General features: G+C 42.7%; 1 protein-coding gene across 5 annotated transcripts in view; it reads left to right on the forward strand.

Annotated features, from left to right (window-relative positions):
* LOC117225257 (venom dipeptidyl peptidase 4) overlaps nt 1-21,438 on the forward strand; it is a 33,668-nt gene extending 12,230 nt beyond the window's left edge. For all 5 annotated transcript variants that reach the window (XM_076519161.1, XM_076519159.1, XM_076519163.1 and 2 more), the window contains exons 2-13: nt 4,057-4,114; nt 7,607-7,851; nt 10,015-10,089; nt 10,597-10,649; nt 11,231-11,427; nt 12,533-12,702; nt 14,388-14,482; nt 15,426-15,892; nt 16,682-16,964; nt 17,911-18,105; nt 19,273-19,433; nt 20,014-21,438. In XM_076519161.1, the coding sequence (XP_076375276.1) occupies nt 4,057-4,114; nt 7,607-7,851; nt 10,015-10,089; nt 10,597-10,649; nt 11,231-11,427; nt 12,533-12,702; nt 14,388-14,482; nt 15,426-15,892; nt 16,682-16,964; nt 17,911-18,105; nt 19,273-19,433; nt 20,014-20,330 (2,316 nt within the window). In that variant the 3' untranslated portion in view covers nt 20,331-21,438. The remainder of the gene's footprint in view (nt 1-4,056; nt 4,115-7,606; nt 7,852-10,014; nt 10,090-10,596; nt 10,650-11,230; nt 11,428-12,532; nt 12,703-14,387; nt 14,483-15,425; nt 15,893-16,681; nt 16,965-17,910; nt 18,106-19,272; nt 19,434-20,013) is intronic.
* Nucleotides 21,439-21,704: the final 266 nt, after the last annotated feature.

Genomic DNA, 21,704 nt, shown 5'->3' on the forward strand with positions numbered 1-21,704 from the left:
TTACCGATAAGAAACGATTAACAACAACATAGCTCGAACATTTCGCAGGAAGCGCAACGGAATGAAGCAAAGAAGGCGATAGCCGCAGGAAAATATACTTCGCGAAAGCCGATCGTCCGTTTCGTGGTTCAATTATCGCGAAAGAAATGGCGTCGCCCGGGCCGAAGAAATGGCCGCGACTTTTCCGGCAGGTGCGCGCGAACGGGACGCGGCCGATAATTTATCTCGCCGCGACGTAGGTCCGTCACGTAAACGGCGGAGTTTACGGTCACGCGTGATACAGCAACAAAAATGAACGGGTGTCGTTAAAACGTGAAATACGGCGACGATAATCGTCGAACGGGCTTGAAAACTCGCCGGCTTTCTTTTGGTTTTTGTCTCTCGAGAGATCGACTGCGGCTCTCGCGCCGCAGTTCCGTTCCGTCCCGGGGCCGGCTAGGGGGGGCACGGAAAGCGAGGGGTGCTCTGACGTATCGATTCGATAACTTTCCCCGAGCCCTTTTCGTTTCGTCAATGGAAAAGTTTTCGAAGGCTCGAGCCGTCTCGATTTATCGTCGACGATGCAACCCCCGGCCGCCGCCGGAAGAAGCGCGGAAATACGACGCGGCGGAGAGAAAAAGCCCCGGTAAATCGAGAACGGTGGGTTGTAATTGCTCGCGCTCCTCCGAAATAGTTTCCCGTGCCCTCCCGCGGCCCCTCTAATGGAGCCGGCCAAGTTTCGGCACGTTTTCGGAAATTTCGGACTCGGCGCGCGACGAAAACTGCCGGTCGAGAACGCTCGGCTGAACTGCAGCGTTTTCTGGCTTGCTGCGAAATGGCTGCGATCCGGTTTCTAACCTACGGGTAGCTCACGAAGCAGCGAATTGGAAATATGTTGTAGTCAGAAATTGGAAAATTTCATCGCTTCTGCGATTAAATGCCTTCATCGCTTCGATTTTCTTCTCCGGCGCGATACGTTTATTTTGCAATCTACTTTTTGTCAATTTTATTCTCCGATTCTATATTTCGCAGTGGAAGCTTTTTAACACTTCGACTGTCGCGCCAACTATCTGAAAAATTTCGTGAAATGAAACTACAGTAATGTCTCTCTGATTGACGCACTTCTCCTCTTCCCAAATTGTCCATTTTTGTGGACAATCTTAGCGTCAGTTAGGGAGACATTATGGTATTTAAGGGGTAGCCATTGACATAAGAATGATTTCCGGCACTATTTTTATAACGTGAAACATTGACGAAATTTTTTGTCTATTTTTATACACATTTTTGAATATTTCAAGATGCATACATTTTTTTGTCTTCCTCTTATCTCTTAAATATCTCTCATATTATTTTGTCTTCCATCTCTGAAATAATGAATCTTGTTCTTCACGAACCTCCTGTTGATCGACGCGCGTTCCAGCATTCTCTCCTTCGTTGTAGAATAAAAACTAAAATGTAGTTCCTTTCGTGACAGAATTAGCCGTCGTATAAACCATGCGTTACTGCCTGGAATCCTAGGATTTTATGCATTCATGACAAAAGTGCGTAGGCGGAGCATAAAACAGTGAATAGATTAAAAGACATTAAGAACGCTGTTACGTTACTTTCAACCTATCGTGCCTATCAAGAAAGGAAACAAACTTTTATTTCGCTTCAGCTTGCCGTTTGTCGGGAACGAGATAATATTTATTTCGCATGAAAATCCGCGATCCAGTAATCACGTTTCACGCGAAAGAATAATTGCTTTTCGTAACGACACCTTCAAGTTATTTATCACTCGCAAGTTCATCGGAGCCTTCATTTTATCGGTCGAGGAGCATGTCCCATTAGGCGAGGCTCGTTAAAGAAATAACCACTTTTATAAATTGTCCATCGACAGAGAGCCACAGAGAGAGAGAGAGAGAGAGAGAGAGAGAGAGAGAGAGAGAGAGAGAGACGAGCCTTTACCTTCAGTTTGAGGAAATTATTGTTGTTCATATAATTGGAACGAACTTCTCTCGAAAGTTTAACAACTTTCTCATTGCATTATGTAATTATGGTTGAATTTCGGCGCATAGAGGAATATTGTTTTAACGACTGGCCGGCTTTCTCGAGCAACCGATAATCCTTGTGAAGTAATTATGCGTTTGAACAATGTTCTCGTTTGCGTTTTCGCTTTCCTGCTCCGAGCATTTATTTCGTTTGTAAGTGGCTACTTCTGTCGCACAATATTTCTTCGTCGTCGACACCGTTACCTTACTGCGAAATTGTATAAATAGCGGAATTTTCATCGCGTTCCCAAATGCAATAGGAGAAACAAACATCGTTAACTACGAATGTTCGACAGTTCTGAACGGACTGTCAGCAGAGCCGTTCGACCGTTCGTCCATTAATTTGATCCGTTCGCGAATTTTGCTAACGCGTATCATTCCCGAGGCACTCGTGCTGACGAACTTGTTTCTCCAAATCGGATCCGTCGTTCGCAAAACTTGTCGCAGCGTCGTTTAAAAGATATACATAAATCCAGTTCGAACTTTGCAACTCCGTTGCTTCATTTTCGTCAATTTCTCTGTTGAAATTCTTCGTTCCTCTTTCACAGTTTTTTAAAATAAAATCCTGTTTGATTAAACGTCAAACATTCGCTGGAAGAGAACACTCTTTGATTTAAAGAGTCATTCATTTTAAAAATGCCAGTACACGAGAACAGAAGTCCTTTGTCTTCGTATCACCACTGCGAAATTGTTGTTCAATATTTTCTCAGAACGAATAAAATACAAAGAGAACGTATTAAAAAATGCCCGCTGAAAAATGTTCTTCATTTTCCATCGCGAATAAAAAATGATTATTCGATATTGATTCAGTACGAAGAGACTGTATTAAACAAATTTATGGTTAATGCGGAAGGACAACATTTTGCTTAAACGTTCTTCGCTCTTCGTCGCCAATGGAAAAAATATAATTTAGCATTTCTCTTCGATGCATAAAATGACAGACTTGTCGCAAGAATAGCTCGGTAAAAGAACCGTTTATTTGATCTTCATTAATGATGAGATACTAAATAATGTTAAGAACAAGTAAACAAGTGACTCTTCCAGCGTTTCCTCGGTAAAACAAATTTGGTCCGTTACCATTCAGTTTCCACACAGTTCTCTGACTCATCATAAAGATTTCAGGCAATAGACAATTGAGTATGAATTTTATTCTGTTCTCCCAATTCGGAGTAATGAGCTACGTGAAGCGACAGTAAAAAATATATAATTATTAAAAAAAGAACAATATATTGAAAACTGCGAAAGAAAACATTTCACAAAAACAACCCCCGTGGGATATCGACGCGTGATACTGATCAAATTAAAACTAAAAAGATGTACTTTCAAAATTAAAGAAGACTTTTACAAAATTAAAGAAGATAATAGAGTGATCACAGCTAAATGAGCATCAAATACGACTAAGAAACCAAAAAGTTGCGATCACGTAACCGTGAAGAAAACGCTACGGGGCAGGAGGCTAAGATCATTCCGCATAATCGTCGCGTGAATGCCGGCGAACAGCGTCGCGACGCCATCTGGGTTTCAGCCCTCAGGTGTTCCACGATCTGAGATTCATAAGCCAGCCGTTGTCGGTCGGCCGTTGCGAAGCTGAAGAGTTCGTAACTTAAGGGCGAAAGAGCTTCCGACAAGTGACTCGTTGCACCCCCGCCGGGTGACGACTTGCCCAAGACCCTTGTTGGCCCTCGGTTGCCGGCCATTAAGGCAGGCCGGAAAGTTTGAGTAGGCACGCGGTGATTTCCCAAGCCTGGTGCAAGCTTAACGAGCCTGGTCGCGGGTCGCCGGCAGTTTTCCTCGCGAAATTCCGCGGATTTCGCCTGGCTTGCGCCTCGCGGAATTACGCTCGCACCCCCTTTGAGAAACTTTTATGCCCGGCACGTGTCCTTCCGCCCGGAGGGACGCGTCCGGGCCCGTCTCCGACGCGTCTTTCCCACCCTCCGGCGGCCACTCACACCCCCCGCGGACAGAGGGGACGGGCTCGCGAGGAATTCCAGACACGGGGAGGATTTTTTCACGGCGTCGTCTCACAGCAAACGAAATCTTTTTCCAGGTGCTAATGCTGCTGGTGCTGCAGGGATCCTTGGGTGTCCTCGTCGCTGGGAAGACCAGTAAGTCGATCCTCTCTCTCTCTCTCTCTCTCTCTCTCTATATATATATATATATATATATATATATATATATATATATATACTCTCTCTTCTATATATTCTATATCAATTCTATATAAATTCTATATATTCTATATGTTCTATATCAATTCTATGTCAATTCTATGTCAATTCTAAATGAATTCTATATTAATTTTATATCAATTTTATATCAATTCTATATATTCTACATCAATTCTATATATATCGAACCCATATTTTTGAACATTGTTCTATATAAATTCACTCGTAGAAATACCGCATTAACGAGCAGTAAACAACGAGCTAACAACGAGCTATATCGATTCCTGCAACAAAAAATATGCGATTCCATTTAAAATCATGAAATCGACCTTCGTATCTTTGCGCAATATCAAATTATGCACCCCTCTAATATCATTCAACTTTTATTCGACACATTTCTTAGGATTATCAACGGTTTGCAAGATATTCGACTGGCTCGCTTTAAATGAGTCGCCCAGTATACTGGGTGTCCCATAACTATCCCTATAATTATCCTATAATTATCTCTCCTTTCCGGATGTTAACATAATTATGGGACACTCTGTATATTAAGATAAAAGAAATTTCTTCGAATCACCTAAGAAATTACTTATTTCTTTTGATTCGAATATTTTTAGGACACCTTGTGCATATATCTGCAACGTCTATCTGTTCCATCGTTTCTCTCTTTACCCTCTCTCTCTCTCTCTCTCTCTCTCTCTCTCTCTCTTTCTGCGACACATTCCCACGGGATAATCGCGCTTCGCGTAAGCTGCTTAGGGACCGGACATTGTCTAGTACACTCGGATGCCTTCGGATCCGGGAGGAGGCGGGGCAGGCTAATGCTCTTCGACGATTCACGTTATTTGTCTCGGGACCTGCTCCAGCGCCGGCTTTCTTACAATCCTCGAGATCGATGATAGTCGAGGACGCGCGCTTTCCACTGTTCGAAAAACGCGAGAACGCTGGATGATCTTCGGACTAATGGGTCTCGGTAATGTGGTCCACGGAGAACGCGTTCGGAGAGAGAACCTCTTCACCGGCGTATTGGTTTGATTGGACGTGGATTAATTAGCTTCGATTTTATTCGCCGTTTTCTGAACAGCGTTCTCGGCGACTTTCTAGAACTCATTGGATCGATAGCGAGTCAATGAAAATTGTTACGCAGAACGTCTCGTTGAAAGCAACGGACTGTCCCACGTCACTTTTACTTCGCTGCTCGTTAAAATTGTTTTTTTTTTTTTATGAACAAGGTATTAATTCAACGTGCTGTATACTTAGTTCTGCATTTATATTTGACTTGGACATTGCACGATCTTGTGTTAGAAAGAAAATCCGGAGAATCGACGACGAAGCACTGCGGAAAATACAATTAGCTCGATGATTTTTTTATAAAAGAATAGCTAAACATTTTCAGGAAGGTGCATTTTGTAGAAAATCATTTTGGAAACGATCAAAGAAATGCTGTCGCGTTAGAGAAATCGCTAGCACATGAGTTCGATCGTTACAATAACAATTAAAAATCTAGCAAATGTATTACAGCTGTGAGAAATATTTTTGTAAGCGATTAAAGAATGCTGAGTCGCGCTAGAAAAATCACTAGCACGAGAATTTGATCTTCACTGTTACCAGAAAAGTGTTAAAACGTTGTTAAGCGACTAAAAATAATTTCGGAAAAGATTGGATTTTCGCTGGAGAGTAGTTGAAATTTTCGCAGCCTTCTCTCGAGCGCCGTCAAAGATAAAGCGCGGAACGAAAGAGCATCGAATGCGGTCGAACGAGATATTAATCTAATCGCGTCGGGGGAATGATCGGAACCGGCACACCGAAAGCCGCAAGTGGCCGCGAAGCACCGCAACAAGACGGATAAGAGTTGCGGCCGGTAAAGTCGCCCATCGCTGTCCTAACGAAATTTATGAAATTTCTTCGTGGTTTGCGCGCACTTTCGTGGCTTTCACCCTCGACACGCGGGAACGACACTTAATTAATCTTACACGGCGCATCCCGTCTAGCTAATTTGCATAAAACCCCGATTTCAAAGCGCCCAACCACCGTCACGTACCGAATATACGTATCCCGGGGCTCCGGTTTTTTTTTCCTCCTAACTCGAGTTCGCGATAAACGCGAAACCGGGGGATAACATCGGAGCGCGCGCGAAACACCGTCATTACCGAAACCGAAGCCCCGGGAACTCGAAAAAGAGAAAAAAAAGGAACACAGCTGAACAATTCCTTTGTGCCTAGCGAGTCCACTCTGAAGCAAAAAAGGAGAGCACGAGACGTTTCATTGATCATGTTTGCTCTTGTTCGGTCGTGCGGCGACGCCTGCAACATCTTGAGGTTTTCCGTGAAAATAAAGAACGAGACGAGCGTAACTTTTCTTGCTACGGAAATCGTTTCCGAGCCGAGAGCAGCGTTCGCCGGAATTTCATTCGGATGACGGATAAGAGATAAAGAGTAACGAATAAAATTTTATTCGACGCTGTCGAAATATCCGATGGAATAGAAATTGATCTAGATAAAAATTTGTCACTATTTTATTCGCGTAAGAATTTATTCGTACGAGAATTCATACGGAAAATAATTGATTCGAATAATAATGATCGAGTATCAAGTATTATCTCGTAATTCAGCAATTCATTTCTTCCATAATACTTTGGAAGACTTAGAGAGAGAGAGAGAGAATTATTCCAAAAAAAGAATCATTCGAGTGAAGAATTATTCGAATAAGTAGGTAGATTAATTTATGAGCAATTAAGAATTATTCAAATAAAATATTCGACTAAAAGGAGTTCACTCGGAATAATTCAGAATAAAATGCATAATCAGTTATGGAAAATTAGATTCAATAAAAGGACAGAAATTTCCGGTAAAACTAGCATGGCCACCGCCATTGCAGTTCCTGCTTAGGGTACACCCTCTTTTTCCTCCCTCAGAAGACTGTCATCCCGCCGTGGAATTCCACTTGTCCAGCAATTTCTTCCCTTCGATTCGTACAAGAATTCATACGGAAAATAATTTATTCGAATAAGAATGATCGAGCATCAAGTATTATCTCGTAATTCATCAATTCATTTCTTCCATAATACTTTGGAAGACTGAATTATTCCAAAAAACGAATCATTCGAGTGAAGAATTATTCGAAAAAGTACATAGATTAATTTATGTCCAATTAAGAATTATTCAAATAAAATATTCGACTAAAAGGAGTTCACTCGGAATAATTCAGAATAAAATGCATAATCAGTTATGGAAAATTAGATTCAATAAAAGGACAGAAATTTCCGATAAAACTAGCATGGCCACCGCCATTGCAGTTCCTGCTTAGGGTACACCCTCTTCTTCCTCCCCCAGAAGACTGTCATCCCGCCGTGGAATTCCACTTGTCCGGCAATTTCTCCCCTTCGATTCGTTCGTTCGATTTTACGAAATCGGCGGTTTTCCTTTGCAGTACCGCAAGTGATCGACAAAGACTATTCCCAATACGAGCGTCGATACGAAGACGACAGCCATGGCAACCTGGCCGTGCCGTTCACTCTGGAGGAGACCTACGACCAAAGTTTCCGCGCGAACGGCTTCAACGGCACCTGGCAAACGGACACCGGCATCCTTTACACCGATAACTATACCGGCGACATACGTATGTTCGACGTGAAGTCGGGCATCAGCAGAGTCTTCGTGGACGCGTCGATCCTGGTAAGGCAACGGATCCGGTCCACCGCTGCCCCCGAAAAAGGCTGCGCTATCGATCCGCGCCGAATCGAATGGGAAAAGGAACAGACAGATCGGCGGCGAGTGAATTGTGGATCGGCTTTCAACCTCGTGGCGATTTGACGTCGGGGCGACGCTCGCTTAGGAATCGTCCTGATGAGAGTAGAACATTTTTAGGAATCGCTCGGTTGAAGATGGACAATTTTAGAGGTCGTCCAGACGAAAGTAGACAATTTTAGAAAATAGACAACGTTACAAATTGTTCGGATGAAGATATAAAATTTTATAGAAATCATGCAGATGGAAATAGAGAATTTTAGAGATTGTCCAGATAAAAGTAGAGAATTTCAGAATCGTCCAGAAGAAGGATGGAAAGTCGTAGAAAACTGTACAAATTCACGCGTGTCAAATCATTTTTATCGCTGCTTGTAGCCTGCTGAAAAACCGAACAAGTAATTCGGAATTCTAATATCCGCGTTTTCTCGTTAAGAAAATGATTTCAGGACGAAAATCAAATTTCCCTGGCTGGTCGAGCGTTCGCGGACGCACCGAAGCTCGTCCGAATATCCGAAGCAGAGTTGCGAATTTAATTCGGAGCGTTTCGCGTGATCGAAGCGCTGTTTGCTGCAGGTTATACGAAGTTCGCGCTGTTCGATTTTTATTAGCATGTTAAGGTAAAAGAAGAACGCGGAATGTATCGATATCGGGGATGGGTCGAGGCAATTTGTTCTTCCATAGCTCGACCCGAAAGAACGTAAATTGCAAGATTTCAGCGTTCGTTTGCCGGTGAATACGGGAATTCTCGTGGCTGCTAAGTTATTCTTGCGCAGCAACGGCAGAAATTCGGTATGAAATGTGAAATAAAAAAAAAATGGAGAACCGATACGAAGCTTCGCAAAGTATCTTACATCGAGTTTTAATTTGTTTCGGTGCGATCCAGTTTTTGGACGAGCAGAGAAATTCGGCCGAGTTCTCGCCGGCCGGTCTGTCTTTTCCCGCCGGAATCGGCCCGAAACAAACAGCGAAGGCGTGTTTAATTAATCAGCGACTCTCTGTTCTGTCTGGCTCCTCGACGACGAATTTCGCAGTCCAGTTTCGGGCGCGAACCAACAGACGATATTGATTCAAGGGACACGTTACTGCTCGCCGCTTAATTTTGCCAGGCCGCGAATCGCCCGCGGAGCATCGTCTGGAATCGCATCAATTAGAGTTCTTATTATTCGCGACAATTCTGCGTTTATTACTTCGCGTTTGAAACTTCTCGAATTTTTATTTTTGATAATAGAGATTGATTGGTAGCATTGTGGATCATTCAAAAATACGATGTAACAATAAATTGATGCTAATCCGGTGTCAGTGTGATCAGCCGACTCATCACACCAGTATTTAAATTATCAGCCTGCTTTAAACAAAATGACGATAATAATAATGCATGAAATTGCCTTATTAAAATTTTTTTTTTTAACATTTTGTTAAAGAAATTGATCGGCCTATGCAATACTTTACTATACTTATCACGTCACATTTTTATATCACACTGACGATGGGTGAACCGATTATGTTAGGAGTTTTCACTTATTTTTAGCAAGCTCAGTAAAATTGTCGAAGAAAGGATGCTTTTATCAGATTCCTGTTTCTTAGAATTGATGAGGAATATTTTTTATTCTGCACGAAGATCCGCAGTTTGCTAATTAATATATTTATGAAGGATATATGTGTATATCGTTGTCACAAAATGACGAAAAATATCATTTGCACGATGTACATAGATCGTCGATTTTTCGATTCAATATCTCTCGAAGCACGCAGAAGATTTTTCACTACTACAATGAATCGAATTCATTGGATATCAGTGGATTACACCTTTGAAACTGACGTAGAAAAATAGAGCCGCGGTCGCGGTTATCAACGAGTTATTACGTTATCGATCGCCGCTGTCGATCCGGATGATTTATTGCGCCTGCATGAGTGCCAAACTCATAATCGATTTCATCAACAATGTTAATCGTTATGCTACGGTGCTCCGATAGCATCTGGATGCAGGAATGTTTATAAATCATCGCAATCGCGATTCTCTCGTTTAAACGCGTCGTAATAAGAAACGCGTCCTAATTCTCAACTAATAATAATTCCACATTGAATTTCCAGAGCCCTTACAACAATCCTAGGATGAGCTTTTCGACCGACAATTCGCACATCCTCATCAGCTACGATATGATCGCAGTAAGTGTTCAACATGGCGGTCTTCAATCGAACAATCAATGCAACGCGAGTTCTGAGAAAACGATGTTAAACTCGGAATTATTTTATTTCTCGATCTAAAAATTTCTTTATGAAATGATCGTGCGAATGGCAGAGCAACAATTTTAGAAGATATTTAGAAAATTGTGAACAGAATTCATTCATTTTCAATATTGCCATTTCATCGGTTAAACTCGGAATTATTTTATTTCTCGATCTAAAAATTTCTTTATGAAATAATCGTTCGAATGGCAGAGCAACAATTTTAGAAGATATTTAGAAAATTGTGAACAGAACGATTACGTTTCTCATTCATTTTTAATATTGCCATTTCATCGGTTAATCTCTCGAACGTACTCGACGACACAAAAACTACACATTCGTTTGTTACACCTCGTTCAAATCTTGCAAATCCACGCCGATTAAACAACGCGAAACTACGACGGCTCAAAATAACTCTACAGAGACGATGTTCACTATTTTTTCCAGAACTTCAGGCACTCGGCGTTTCAACGGTTCGACGTGTACAACACGAAACGGAGGTGAGCATTCTTCGGTTCGCACGTTATCGATAACTTTAACGACGCGCTAATAAACCAAATTACGAAACGGTCTATCGTTTCCGTTGTAACGACGTTAAAATTAACGCTGGCCAAGCTGTTTTCCGTGTCCGCTCGTTGACCATTCCGTGCGCAAAGTGCACGGGATCGAGGACGATCTCATAGGGTGGATGTCCCAATTTCTGTGCCCGTGTCCCAATTTCTGCGTCTCCGGAATAAACACGTGTAGAAAAAGAAAAGTTTCTTATACTAATTGATAATCTATATTTTCTTGTTACGTTTACCTGACAACACTGAGAATTACATTGTGGAGAATATTACATTGTTTACACATCAAAGTGTAATAATTATCTTTCAATCGAACACAGTTTTAGTGCATCAAATGAAGATTAGAGCATTTAACGAAAGTTTCAGCAAAGCAAACGTTGGCTTAAATGCACGGAAATTGGTACAACAGCCTTGTACACGTTTTGAATCGCGTTCGAATACATTTTACACTCACTGTAAATCGGTTCCATGTCGACGGGTCTTCGACCTCGTTTCAATCGAGTTCTTATCCGCAGGACGTATACGAAAATCGGCGATGGAAAACACTTAGCGCTCGCGAGATGGTCGCCTAAGCAAAACGCGATTGTTTATGTTCTGGACAATGACATTTACTATCAGCAGTTCGATAAAGATGGCAGTCCCGTTCGACGATTGACGTACACCGGCGTGCCGGATGTCGTTTTCAACGGTGCGCCCGATTGGGTCTACGAAGGTGAGACAATTAACTAGACTAATTAATTTTATTTTGAATGTTGAAACGGTCTTCCCCATGCTACGATAACTTTGATTCTGATATTTCTATTATTAAAATGTACAGGATATCTGGTAAATATCTCATAATATATTCATAATATATTATAATATATTATAATAATATATAATATATTATGTCTCATAAATGTTAACACTCGGAAAGAGGTGATCCCTGAGGTCATTTGAAGTAACTTTTTCCTTAGCGAAAATGCAATCCGCGGCTTTGTTTACGAGTTATTAACGAGAAACACTGACCAATGAGAGACGAGCTTGGCTGGCGCTAGGCAGCCGAGCCAACGAGCGGGCGAAGCTCCGGTTCGCTGATTGGCTCGCTGCCTAGCACCGCCTACCGCCTCTCATTGGTCACTGTTTTTCATTAATAACTCGTAAACGAAGCCTCGTATTGCATTTTCGCAAAGGAAAAAGTTACTCCAAATGACCTCAGGGATCACCCCTTTCCGGATGTTAATATAAATATAGGACATAATTATGGGAACAATCGCGAGTATATATCTGAATGTTGAAACGTCGAAGTCGTGAACAAAGTAAGAGAAAGAGTCTGTTCGAACGTTTTACTTTCTGCTGATTTTCAGAAGATCAAAGACGGCGCAAATGCATAAAATTCAGGGTCCCATTGGCGACAGCACAGGGGCGATTAAAGATTAATCTGTTCGTTACCGGACAGTTTCCGGGCGAATTTACGTTCCGCGTGGCTACGTCGCTTTTTCATGTAGCACGAATCATTGAATCATTAACGACGTCATCTCGTGCACGTCGAATATCCGAGTTTTAATAATAAATTTCAGCAGAGATTCGAACGACGAGCACGAATCGTCAACGACGACTGAATTAACGTTTCGAGAACAATTCTACGAGAACAGAGCGGTTCGTCGAACGTGACGAAAAGTCGGGAAGAATAATTATTAGCATGGAAATTCGCGTTTAAAATCGGGACAAATAATTTCGTCGACCTCGCATGCGTGACACGGCAGTTAACGTGTTAATGAGAAAGAGGAGGCGTTGTAGATCGCCGGAATGATCGATATCCGCGTGTCCGTTTGCAGAGGAAGTGCTGGCCTCGGCAACGGCGTTCTGGTTCTCCCCTGACGGCAGTCACCTTGCTTTCGCGACCTACAACGACACCGAGGTGAGAGATATGGTGATACCCTATTATGGGAGACCAGGTGTCCTGGCGGATCAATATCCGAAGGAAGTAAAGATCAAGTATCCGAAGGTGAGCTTAATATAAATCGCGCCGAGAGAATCGCCGGTTTTCACTGTGTTCCATTACTTTTGCTTTTTGTTCGAAACTGACGCGTGAAAAATTCATCCTCGGTTCCAAAGCAGCGAGAATCGACAGCCGCAGAATCTCCCGTTGAATAATCCTTGCAATTAATCTTCCGTGAAATCTATCATTAAAATTTCAAGCAGATTTAACGCTGCGAGTCGGATTTACTGAAAAAGTCCGATCGAACTTGACTGGCGGAACAGACGCAATAATTCTGTCGGTTATAATCGTCGGTTCGTTGGACAAGAGGCATGTAATATATGATCCGTTTTGCACGAAAGCGGTGCATGTCCAATATTTCTTGCTCCGTGAGATATTCACGGTTTTAAATTTCAACGTCCTGCCGCTGCATCGCGCAACGCCGAAACTTCGAAAATTCAACGCCGGCAAATACATCGGGTCGGGTCACGTCCATGAGAAGAATTTTTGCAGAAATTCTAATTAGGCGTGCTCCGTAAAAGAAAAATATCGAGTGCTCAAAATCTGCCCTTTCTGCTTCAATACATTTCCGGAGCATTCTTCGAATATTATTAACGATTGTCGGGCAATGGATTGTTATAATTTCGTCCCACGAATTTTAATAATAATAATAGTAATATTTATTTGAGCAACGGGATAAAGTCCCTGCATATACAATTACCATAGTATGACAATATGTTACGCAAGTAGCACATCAAAAAAAGGTGAAGAAATATGAAAGGAGCTTAACACCGCATTTTAGTATTTCGTGAGAAAAATAACCATTCCAATGAAAATAAATTTGATAAAAAATTGACAAAAACTTCCAAATAATAACGTCTTAAAAATTAATGACATAATAAGCGAAAGAAGTTGAAGGCCCCTTTTATGCGTCACATGATGTAACCGCATTAAAAATCCAACTTGTTTAATTACCATGATAAAAAGAGGCTATCCGAAGCTATGTATCAACATTCTCGAAGAAACATCTGATCGAACGCAATAAATAAGGACTAAGAAAAGAGGAAAAACATTACTTTTAAGCATACAAAAAATTAATCGTCCGACATGGTTACGCATCAACTGATAGTTTACACATAATAATAATAATAATAATAATAATAATAATAATAATAATAATAATAATAATAATAATAGATGATTATAGATAAGATAATATGATAATTCTAGTATGGGAAACGCCCCATTTATGATAATTCTCGCCTACGTGCGGCAAAGAGATCGCGTTCACGTTGTTGCATCCGTCGTAAACGGATTTTTGTCGGAGAAAAATCGACGGGATCAGATAATCGTTCCTTCGGTTCATTCAATTTGTTGGTCGACGAAGACATTCGTCGCGGCTGGAACAGATTAGGAAGCTCAACACGGCCGACTGGTCTCGTTGCCAGCTTTAAAAGGGGATGAAAGGGTTATCTCGCATTTAACCCCCTGGTTTTTCTCGCCAAGCAGCTCGGCGCCGTCGGCTGTATCCCATGCTCAACGAACGTTAAGGAAAATTAACTTCCTTTCTCTCGTTCGCCGAGACTTCCTCCGCGATTCTCCCTCTTCCTTTCTTCCGCTCGCCACAATTACCAATCCAGTTCTCGTCTCTCCGTATACTTTCTTGTACATGTAACAACGATACGTCGTAATCGTTTACGGTCGCTTTTCAGGCGGGCACTCCAAACCCAATCGTCGCTCTAACCGTCGTTGATTTGGATAATCCGTCCTCGGAATTGGTTAATCTCCAGCCGCCCGTCGTCGACGAGTAAGTATCCTCGAAGCCTTCCCTGTCGTCATTATCACCGTCGCGCCAGATTAGCATGATTTCGAACAAACAGGCCGGCTCTCGTGAGCAACACTAGCCGCCTCGTTCCCCCCGATATCTTATCGCCGTGATCGACGCTGACAAGATATTCTTAACGACGGAGTTTAGCACCGACGCTCTCTCGTAATGCCATGACTTCTCATTTTTCTTAATTCGTTTCATTATTATCTGTATAAGAGATAATACAGGATGTCTTAAAAATGTCTCGCAATCCGGAAACGGAGGGATTCCCGAGATCGTTTGAAGCAACTTTCTCCTCAGCGAAAATGCAAACCGCGGCTTCGTTTGCGAGTTATCGACGAAAATCAGCGACCAATGAGAGGCGAGAGCTCTGCCGGCGCGAGACGGCCGAGCCAATGAGCGGAGCTGGGCTTCGCGCGCTCGTTGGCTCGGCCGCCCCGCGTCAGCAGAGCTCGCTTCTTATTGGTTGGCGTTTTTCGTTAATAACTCGTAAACGAAGCCGCGGTTCGCATTTTCGATAAGGAAAAAGTTGCTTCGAATAACCTAAGGAATCCATCATTTCCGGATTGCGAGACATTTTTGGGAAACCGTGTAATATAATATATATATCATCATGCAATATATATAATAATATATAATATATAATACAGCAATTGCATGATGTTCTGATAGATTTAGGGCACTCGTGTGAACCGGAAAAGAATGAATTCCTCGCGAATTAATATCGCGCGTTGCAATGTTACGGCTAAATTGCGGACCTTTACGCTGAATAAGAGCTTTCTTAATGATTTTTAACGAGTAGAGGTTACATCGAAATGTACTTCTTCCATAAATTCTTCGCGATTGTTGAGAACCTTGATGCTGGTCGTCTTTGAAAAGGACTTTGCCATCCTCGAAGACGTTGACGAACGATTTTCGACAGGGACTACATCCTGTACACGGTGAATTGGTGGAACCGGCACGTGATGGCGACCTGGACGAACCGGGCCCAGAACAGGTCGATTTTAGTGCGCTACGAAACTGATGGCGTGCCGGAGAACCTGCTGTTCAAAGTGGAGACCGAGGGCTGGCTGCGAGTACATCCCCCGGTTTACCACGATCGATACGTGGTCCTTTTGGAGCTACAGCACACGGGCAGCTCGCCGAACGTCGGCCGGTTCGTCCACGCGATCCGCTACAGGTACATGGAGGGCCGATTGATCTGGCCGAAGGATTTGACTCCGAACTCTTCCGAAGTGATCAGCATCGTGGCCGTGGATCACACCAGGGGGATCCTTTACTATGTTGCAACCGGGGTCGACCGACCGTCCGAGAGGAACCTGTACTCGGTGCCCTTGGACGGTAACGAGGCGCCAAGATGCATTTCTTGCAACATCATCACGCCCGAGGGTGAGTTCTTGTTTAAACGAAAGATCCCAGATGCGATCTGACGATTTATTTGGGACTCGATTACCCTGTTCGATTGGGAACGCAGGTTTCGTGGATTTCTCGTAGGCGTTAATATTTATAATAAAATTGGCGTTAATATTGATAATAAAAATGGTGAAATTGATGACAATTGAAATGGTTAAAGAATTGAAGGACTTCTATGTACTATTTTCAATTCACTGAAATTGTTAACGAAAGGAATGAAAATATAAAATTTTAGAAATCGTTCTAGTGAAAGTAGAAAATTTTAGAAACTGTGCTGAAAATAAAAAATTCTAGAAGCCCTCCGGATGAAAATAGAAAGTTCTAGAATCGCCCGGATAAAAATAGAACATTTTAAGAATCATTAAGATGTATTTCTTGCAACGTCATCGCGCCTCAGGGTGAGCAGTTCTTATTTCAAAAAAAGATTCCAGACTTGGAAAGTCGTTTCGTTATTCAAAAAAATTTCGCTTTTAAGTTCAAAATGTTTAATTTTGCCAATAAAGAACGGGACTTCTAGAGTATATATATTTCCTCTCTAAACACAGCTACAGTGAGCTATAATTAGGTGGTTACTGAATAATCAGATAGCTGACATAATTAAATAATAATGGAGACTCCGCGAAACGATTCGTCGGGAAGTACACGTTTTGAAATAATAATATGACTGGCATGTTCCTGGACCACCCTGGGTGCTCATTTCGAATCCTCCCTATTCAAGATCCTGATAGCCGGGAATGAACTGTTGCGTTTCGGTATTGTCCACAGGCCACGTCTGCTCCTATGCCTATCCCTCATTCTCCATTGACAATACTTATTACGCGGTGGCTTGCACCGGACCCGACCCCACGTTCGTCGTGATCTTCGACTCGGACGAAAGGCCACTTCATCTGTGGGAGGAGAACCGACCTCTCCGACGAAAATTGACCAGTCGTCGGCAGCCACGTATCAAGGATTTCGACGTCAGAGTGAACGGCTACGACAACAAGGTTAGACTGTATCTGCCGCCCGACTTCGACGACAGCAAGTCCTACCCGCTGCTCATCAACGTGTGAGTTACCATTAATTAGCGGCGTTCGTCCGATCATGCTCGATCGCCCCGGGGCCGACGCTTTCGACGGGGACCATTAAAATCGTCTTAGGGACGGGTTCGGGATTAACAAGTAATTGGATCGGGCGGACAGTTCGTTCCCCTTCTTGGATCAGGATTGCGACAGACAAACGAATAATCTTTTCAAGGATCCTTTCGCGTTAAAACGCGATTGTAATTACTTGCGCTCAGTTGCGATGATAAAGCTTTCTGTTTAATTTCGTGAAATGAGAGTCGAACTAGAGCGACGAAAGTTTGCGGAGGTTTATTTGCTGGATTGGTTTAGTTCAACTGCGAACAAAATCGTACTTTTCTTGTTTGAAGAGCGTTGCCGGATAGTCTTTTCAATTATCACGCGTCGGGTCCGTTTGGACCCGGGGTACGAATGTTGTTACATGATTAGATGGACTCTGACAATTAATCTTGATGTTTCACGTGTTTCGTTCAGGTGTGTAGAAGAACTATTTTCAAAAATATGTTGATCAAAGTAGATAAATGAAATTATAAATGATCACGAACGTACACAGTTAATTCATTTTAAAATAAAATTTTATCAATTTTAAAATAAGTTTCTTCGAAACAATAATTTCGAAAGAACTTATTACATCGATATAAATGATTTGGAAGATTGTAACAGATTAGATTATCGATTTTCTAAAATCTCGTAATTGTTGAACGTCGATTATAAAAGAGCCAATAAAATTGCCCGTGCAAACTATCGCCATCTCGGCGCGAAGCACTCGTTCGACCCCCGTAAGGGATCGGGCCAGCAGAAGAATTACAGTCAAGGATTTCAGTGGATCCTGAAACGATGCGAGAAGTTCGATAAAGCCGTGAATATCGACGATTCAACCGAACGATCCGGATTTTTGCAGCCCGTTCTTTACGTTTCCGGACGTTCCTGCAGGTACGCGGGTCCGAACACCGTTAGAGTGACCGATGCGAACACGTTCGGGTTCGAGTCGTACATGGTGACCAACAGGAGCGTCATTTATGGTCACATCGATGGCCGCGGGTCCGCTTTTAAAGGCAGCAAGATACTGTTCGAGATCTATCGACGCCTAGGCACCGTGGAGATCCAGGACCAGATCGATGTCACCCGGTAGGTAGCCGCTGGTTCTTGCCAGGTTGATCCGTCATGCTGGTTCCGCCGTTTTTGGTCGAACCAGGGACCACCCCCTTTTTGCCGACCGGCCCCAGGTGGGCACGAATCGAGTTTCATGGTCTCGGACAGCTGACCGACTCGCGACACGTGTGCGTCGGGGCGACCAGTTTATCGTTTTGCACTCGGTCCGGTGTACTTGCAACTACGACCGTTTCTTGCATTCGTTATCTGTGCTTCGGGATTATTATTTTGCTGAGATTTTCGTGCCGAATTGATGGAGGACGCCATAAGTTGGACGGAGACCTCTTGAATTAATTATCTTGGATTTCTTGAAATAATTGTCTTGGATCTCTTGAAACAATTGTCTTGGATCTCTTGAAATAGTTATCTTGGATCTCTTGAATTAATTGTCTTGGATTTCTTGAAACAATTGTCTTGGATCTCTTGAAATAATTATCTTGGATCTCTTGAAACAATTATCTTGGATTTCTTGAAACAATTGTCTTGGATTTCTTGAAATAATTATCTTGGATCTCTTGAATTAATTATCTTGGATTTCTTGAAACAATTATCTTGGATTTATTGAAACAATTATCTTGGATTTCTTGAAATAATTATCTTGGATGTCTTGAAACAATTATCTTGGATTACTTGAAACAATTGCCTTGGATTTCTTGAAACAATTATCTTGGATCTCTTGAAACAATTATCTTGGATCTCTTGAAACAATTATCTTGGATTTCTTGAAATAATTATCTTGGATCTCTTGAAACAATTATCTTGGATTACTTGAAACAATTGTCTTGGATTTCTTGAAACAATATTATCTTGGATCTCTTGAAACAATTATCTTGGATCTCTTGAAACAATTATCTCGGATCTCTTGAAACAATTATCTTGGATCTCTTGAAATAATTATCTTGGATCTCTTGAAACAATTACCTTGCATTTCTTGAACTAACTATCTTCATTATTTCTATCATCAGATTCTAATTGAGTCAGAATGCTTTCCCCCAGTACAATAAAATAAATAAATCGAATAAATCAAAATAACATACAATGAAAATAAATTTCATATCGTCCGATGTTTAAATTTTATAATTAGTTCGAAACGTCGTACTGAATAATTTCTAAGGCCTTGTCATTTTGTTTCATAATTTTCAGATACTTGCAAGAAAAATACTCCTGGATCGACGCGAACAGAACCGCGATATGGGGTTGGAGTTACGGCGGATTCGCCACAGCAATGACCCTGGCTACTGACCATGATTCAGTGTTCAAGTGTGGCATATCGGTGGCACCCGTCTCCTCCTGGATTTACTATGGTAATTCACGTTTCGCTGGTTTTCAGACATCAAACATTGTTCCAACGTGGATCGAGATAGCACGAAATTCCAGATTCGAGGGTGAACTTTGGGAATTTGTTCTCATGAAACCGAGTAGAACATGTCTCTGAAACATGGCAGACTAATACATCTAGACTACAGAGTTAAATTTTTCTGAATCGTTATCACGCATACCACAATAATTATTAATCGAGCAAACATTATCTTAATAGCGTTACCTTAAGATCGTACACACGATGCTCCTTAAACAGGGTCTCGAATAAATTCAACAGCTACCGCACTTTCAACGACATCGACGTACCAAAAATCCCAAACATAGTTCAAACTTTTGCGAACATAACCGTTCTAGTTTTACGAAGCTGCGTCGATCAGTCTCTCCGCAAAAAATTCCCAAAGTCCAGCCACGCGCCCTCTGAAATCTTCGTCCGAGACATCGCAATTAACCAATTAGCTTGAAGCACCTTTGCACAAAGTGCGACTTCGCATAATAGTAGCTTGTACCTAGTAGACCGAAGTTCGGTGCCGAACGACCAGTTTTTGGTAACGATTCTCTCCGCAGACTCGATCTACACGGAGAGGTTCATGGGTCTGCCGACGCCGGACGACAACCTGGGCGGGTACAACAACACGGACGTGACCAGAAGGGTGGAGGGTATACGGGGCAAAAAGTTCATGCTGATACATGGGACAGGAGACGACAACGTCCACTACCAGCAGGCCCTGGCCCTGAACAAGGCTCTGGTCAAGAGGGACATCATGTTCCAGCAGCAGTCCTACACGGACGAGGCGCACGGTCTGACCGGGGTCTCTCCTCACTTTTACCACACCATGGACCGATTTTGGAGCAATTGCCTGGGATACTCGCGCGCCCACTGACCCGAATCCTATCTGGATTAGCAACCGGCAAGCCCGTTCGCCTAACTCCGTGGGCGTCGCTCGATCACCGACCGGCTAATCCGACGCGTCGCCCGCGAGAGACTCGTTCCTCGCTCGCCGACAAACTGTCACGAAACGCCACGTGACACAGTGTCGGCCGTGCCACCCCGCTGCTGCCCTGTACAAAATGACAATCGCTAATTCCCCGACGAAGAGCTTGTGCCTTGCCAGACGAGGCTCGGCGAGCCCGCAAGTAGTGGATTCCTTCGGAGACGCCCGGCAATTTTTGTTCCGCGACGTTCGGGATCCGCGTAGCCGAGCTCGTAAATCTTTGAGAAGCTGCCACCGGTGGGTTACTTATTGATGGCCGACACCTTGACGGGTTCTGCCAGGGGCGCGATCATCCGTCGACGCGCGAAAGAGGATTGCGAAAGGATTGTGAAGTCTGCGAAACGCAAAAGCGTTCGGTGTATTCGCGCCTGGAATTTGAAATAAATCGATCGGTTTCGATCTCGGACCGACATGGCTGCCGACTTGTCGATCGTTTCTTCGTTCTCCCACGCGTTTCGGAGGATTTGTTTTTTCACCGAATCGAAAATTATATATTTTAATGGAAGTCGACAGGTTAAATTGCGGCGCGTTTGAACCGCGTTCCCGAATTTCTACAGGCTGTCTGTCCGTCGTCGTAAAAACCGCAGCGCCCGCGACCTGTTCGAGAGCAAAACTGTTTCAATGGCGAAAAGTTGTATGTCCGGAGCGCAATTAAGCGTGGAGAAATAAAGTAACGCCGCGGGGACGTTGGTTTAGGTGTAGAACGGACAGGCGGACTTTCATAAGTGGCCGCGAGAACGGGAAAATGAGGGAGCAACTTAATTAAAGTCAAGATTGGAATGCGTAATGCGCGAGGCACGGGAATGAAGAAAAAACCGGGAAATCTAAGGTGTAGAAATGAATTATTTCCGATTAATTTCGTACGATAAATATATGACTATTGCGAGAGAAATTATTGGAGGAACAATTTATATACAATATATAAAAACTGTTCGTAAAGCAGTCTACGTACATCGATGTACAACTTTTGATCCATTAAAATGATGAACGAATTAAATTTCTAGGTATTATTTATAATTGTTGAACAACGCTTTTTTTGTTGTAGAAAGATTCTGCTGATAATGTCGTTACGATGTTATTTAATAGACGGATGTTGTAAATTGATCGACCATGTTCGTGGATTCTTCGACGAGTTTATTCGTTCGAGATCGTTGTACTTTTATCGCTAGTCCGCAGATTTTGTGCGTTTATAACAAATATGAACAGTTGTATATACAGTATAATACTGTACAGTACGGTACATCATAGTACAGTATATATAGT

Source organism: Megalopta genalis, chromosome 2 (genome assembly GCF_051020955.1).
Source record: "Megalopta genalis isolate 19385.01 chromosome 2, iyMegGena1_principal, whole genome shotgun sequence".
Taxonomy (NCBI): Eukaryota; Metazoa; Arthropoda; class Insecta; order Hymenoptera; family Halictidae; genus Megalopta; species Megalopta genalis.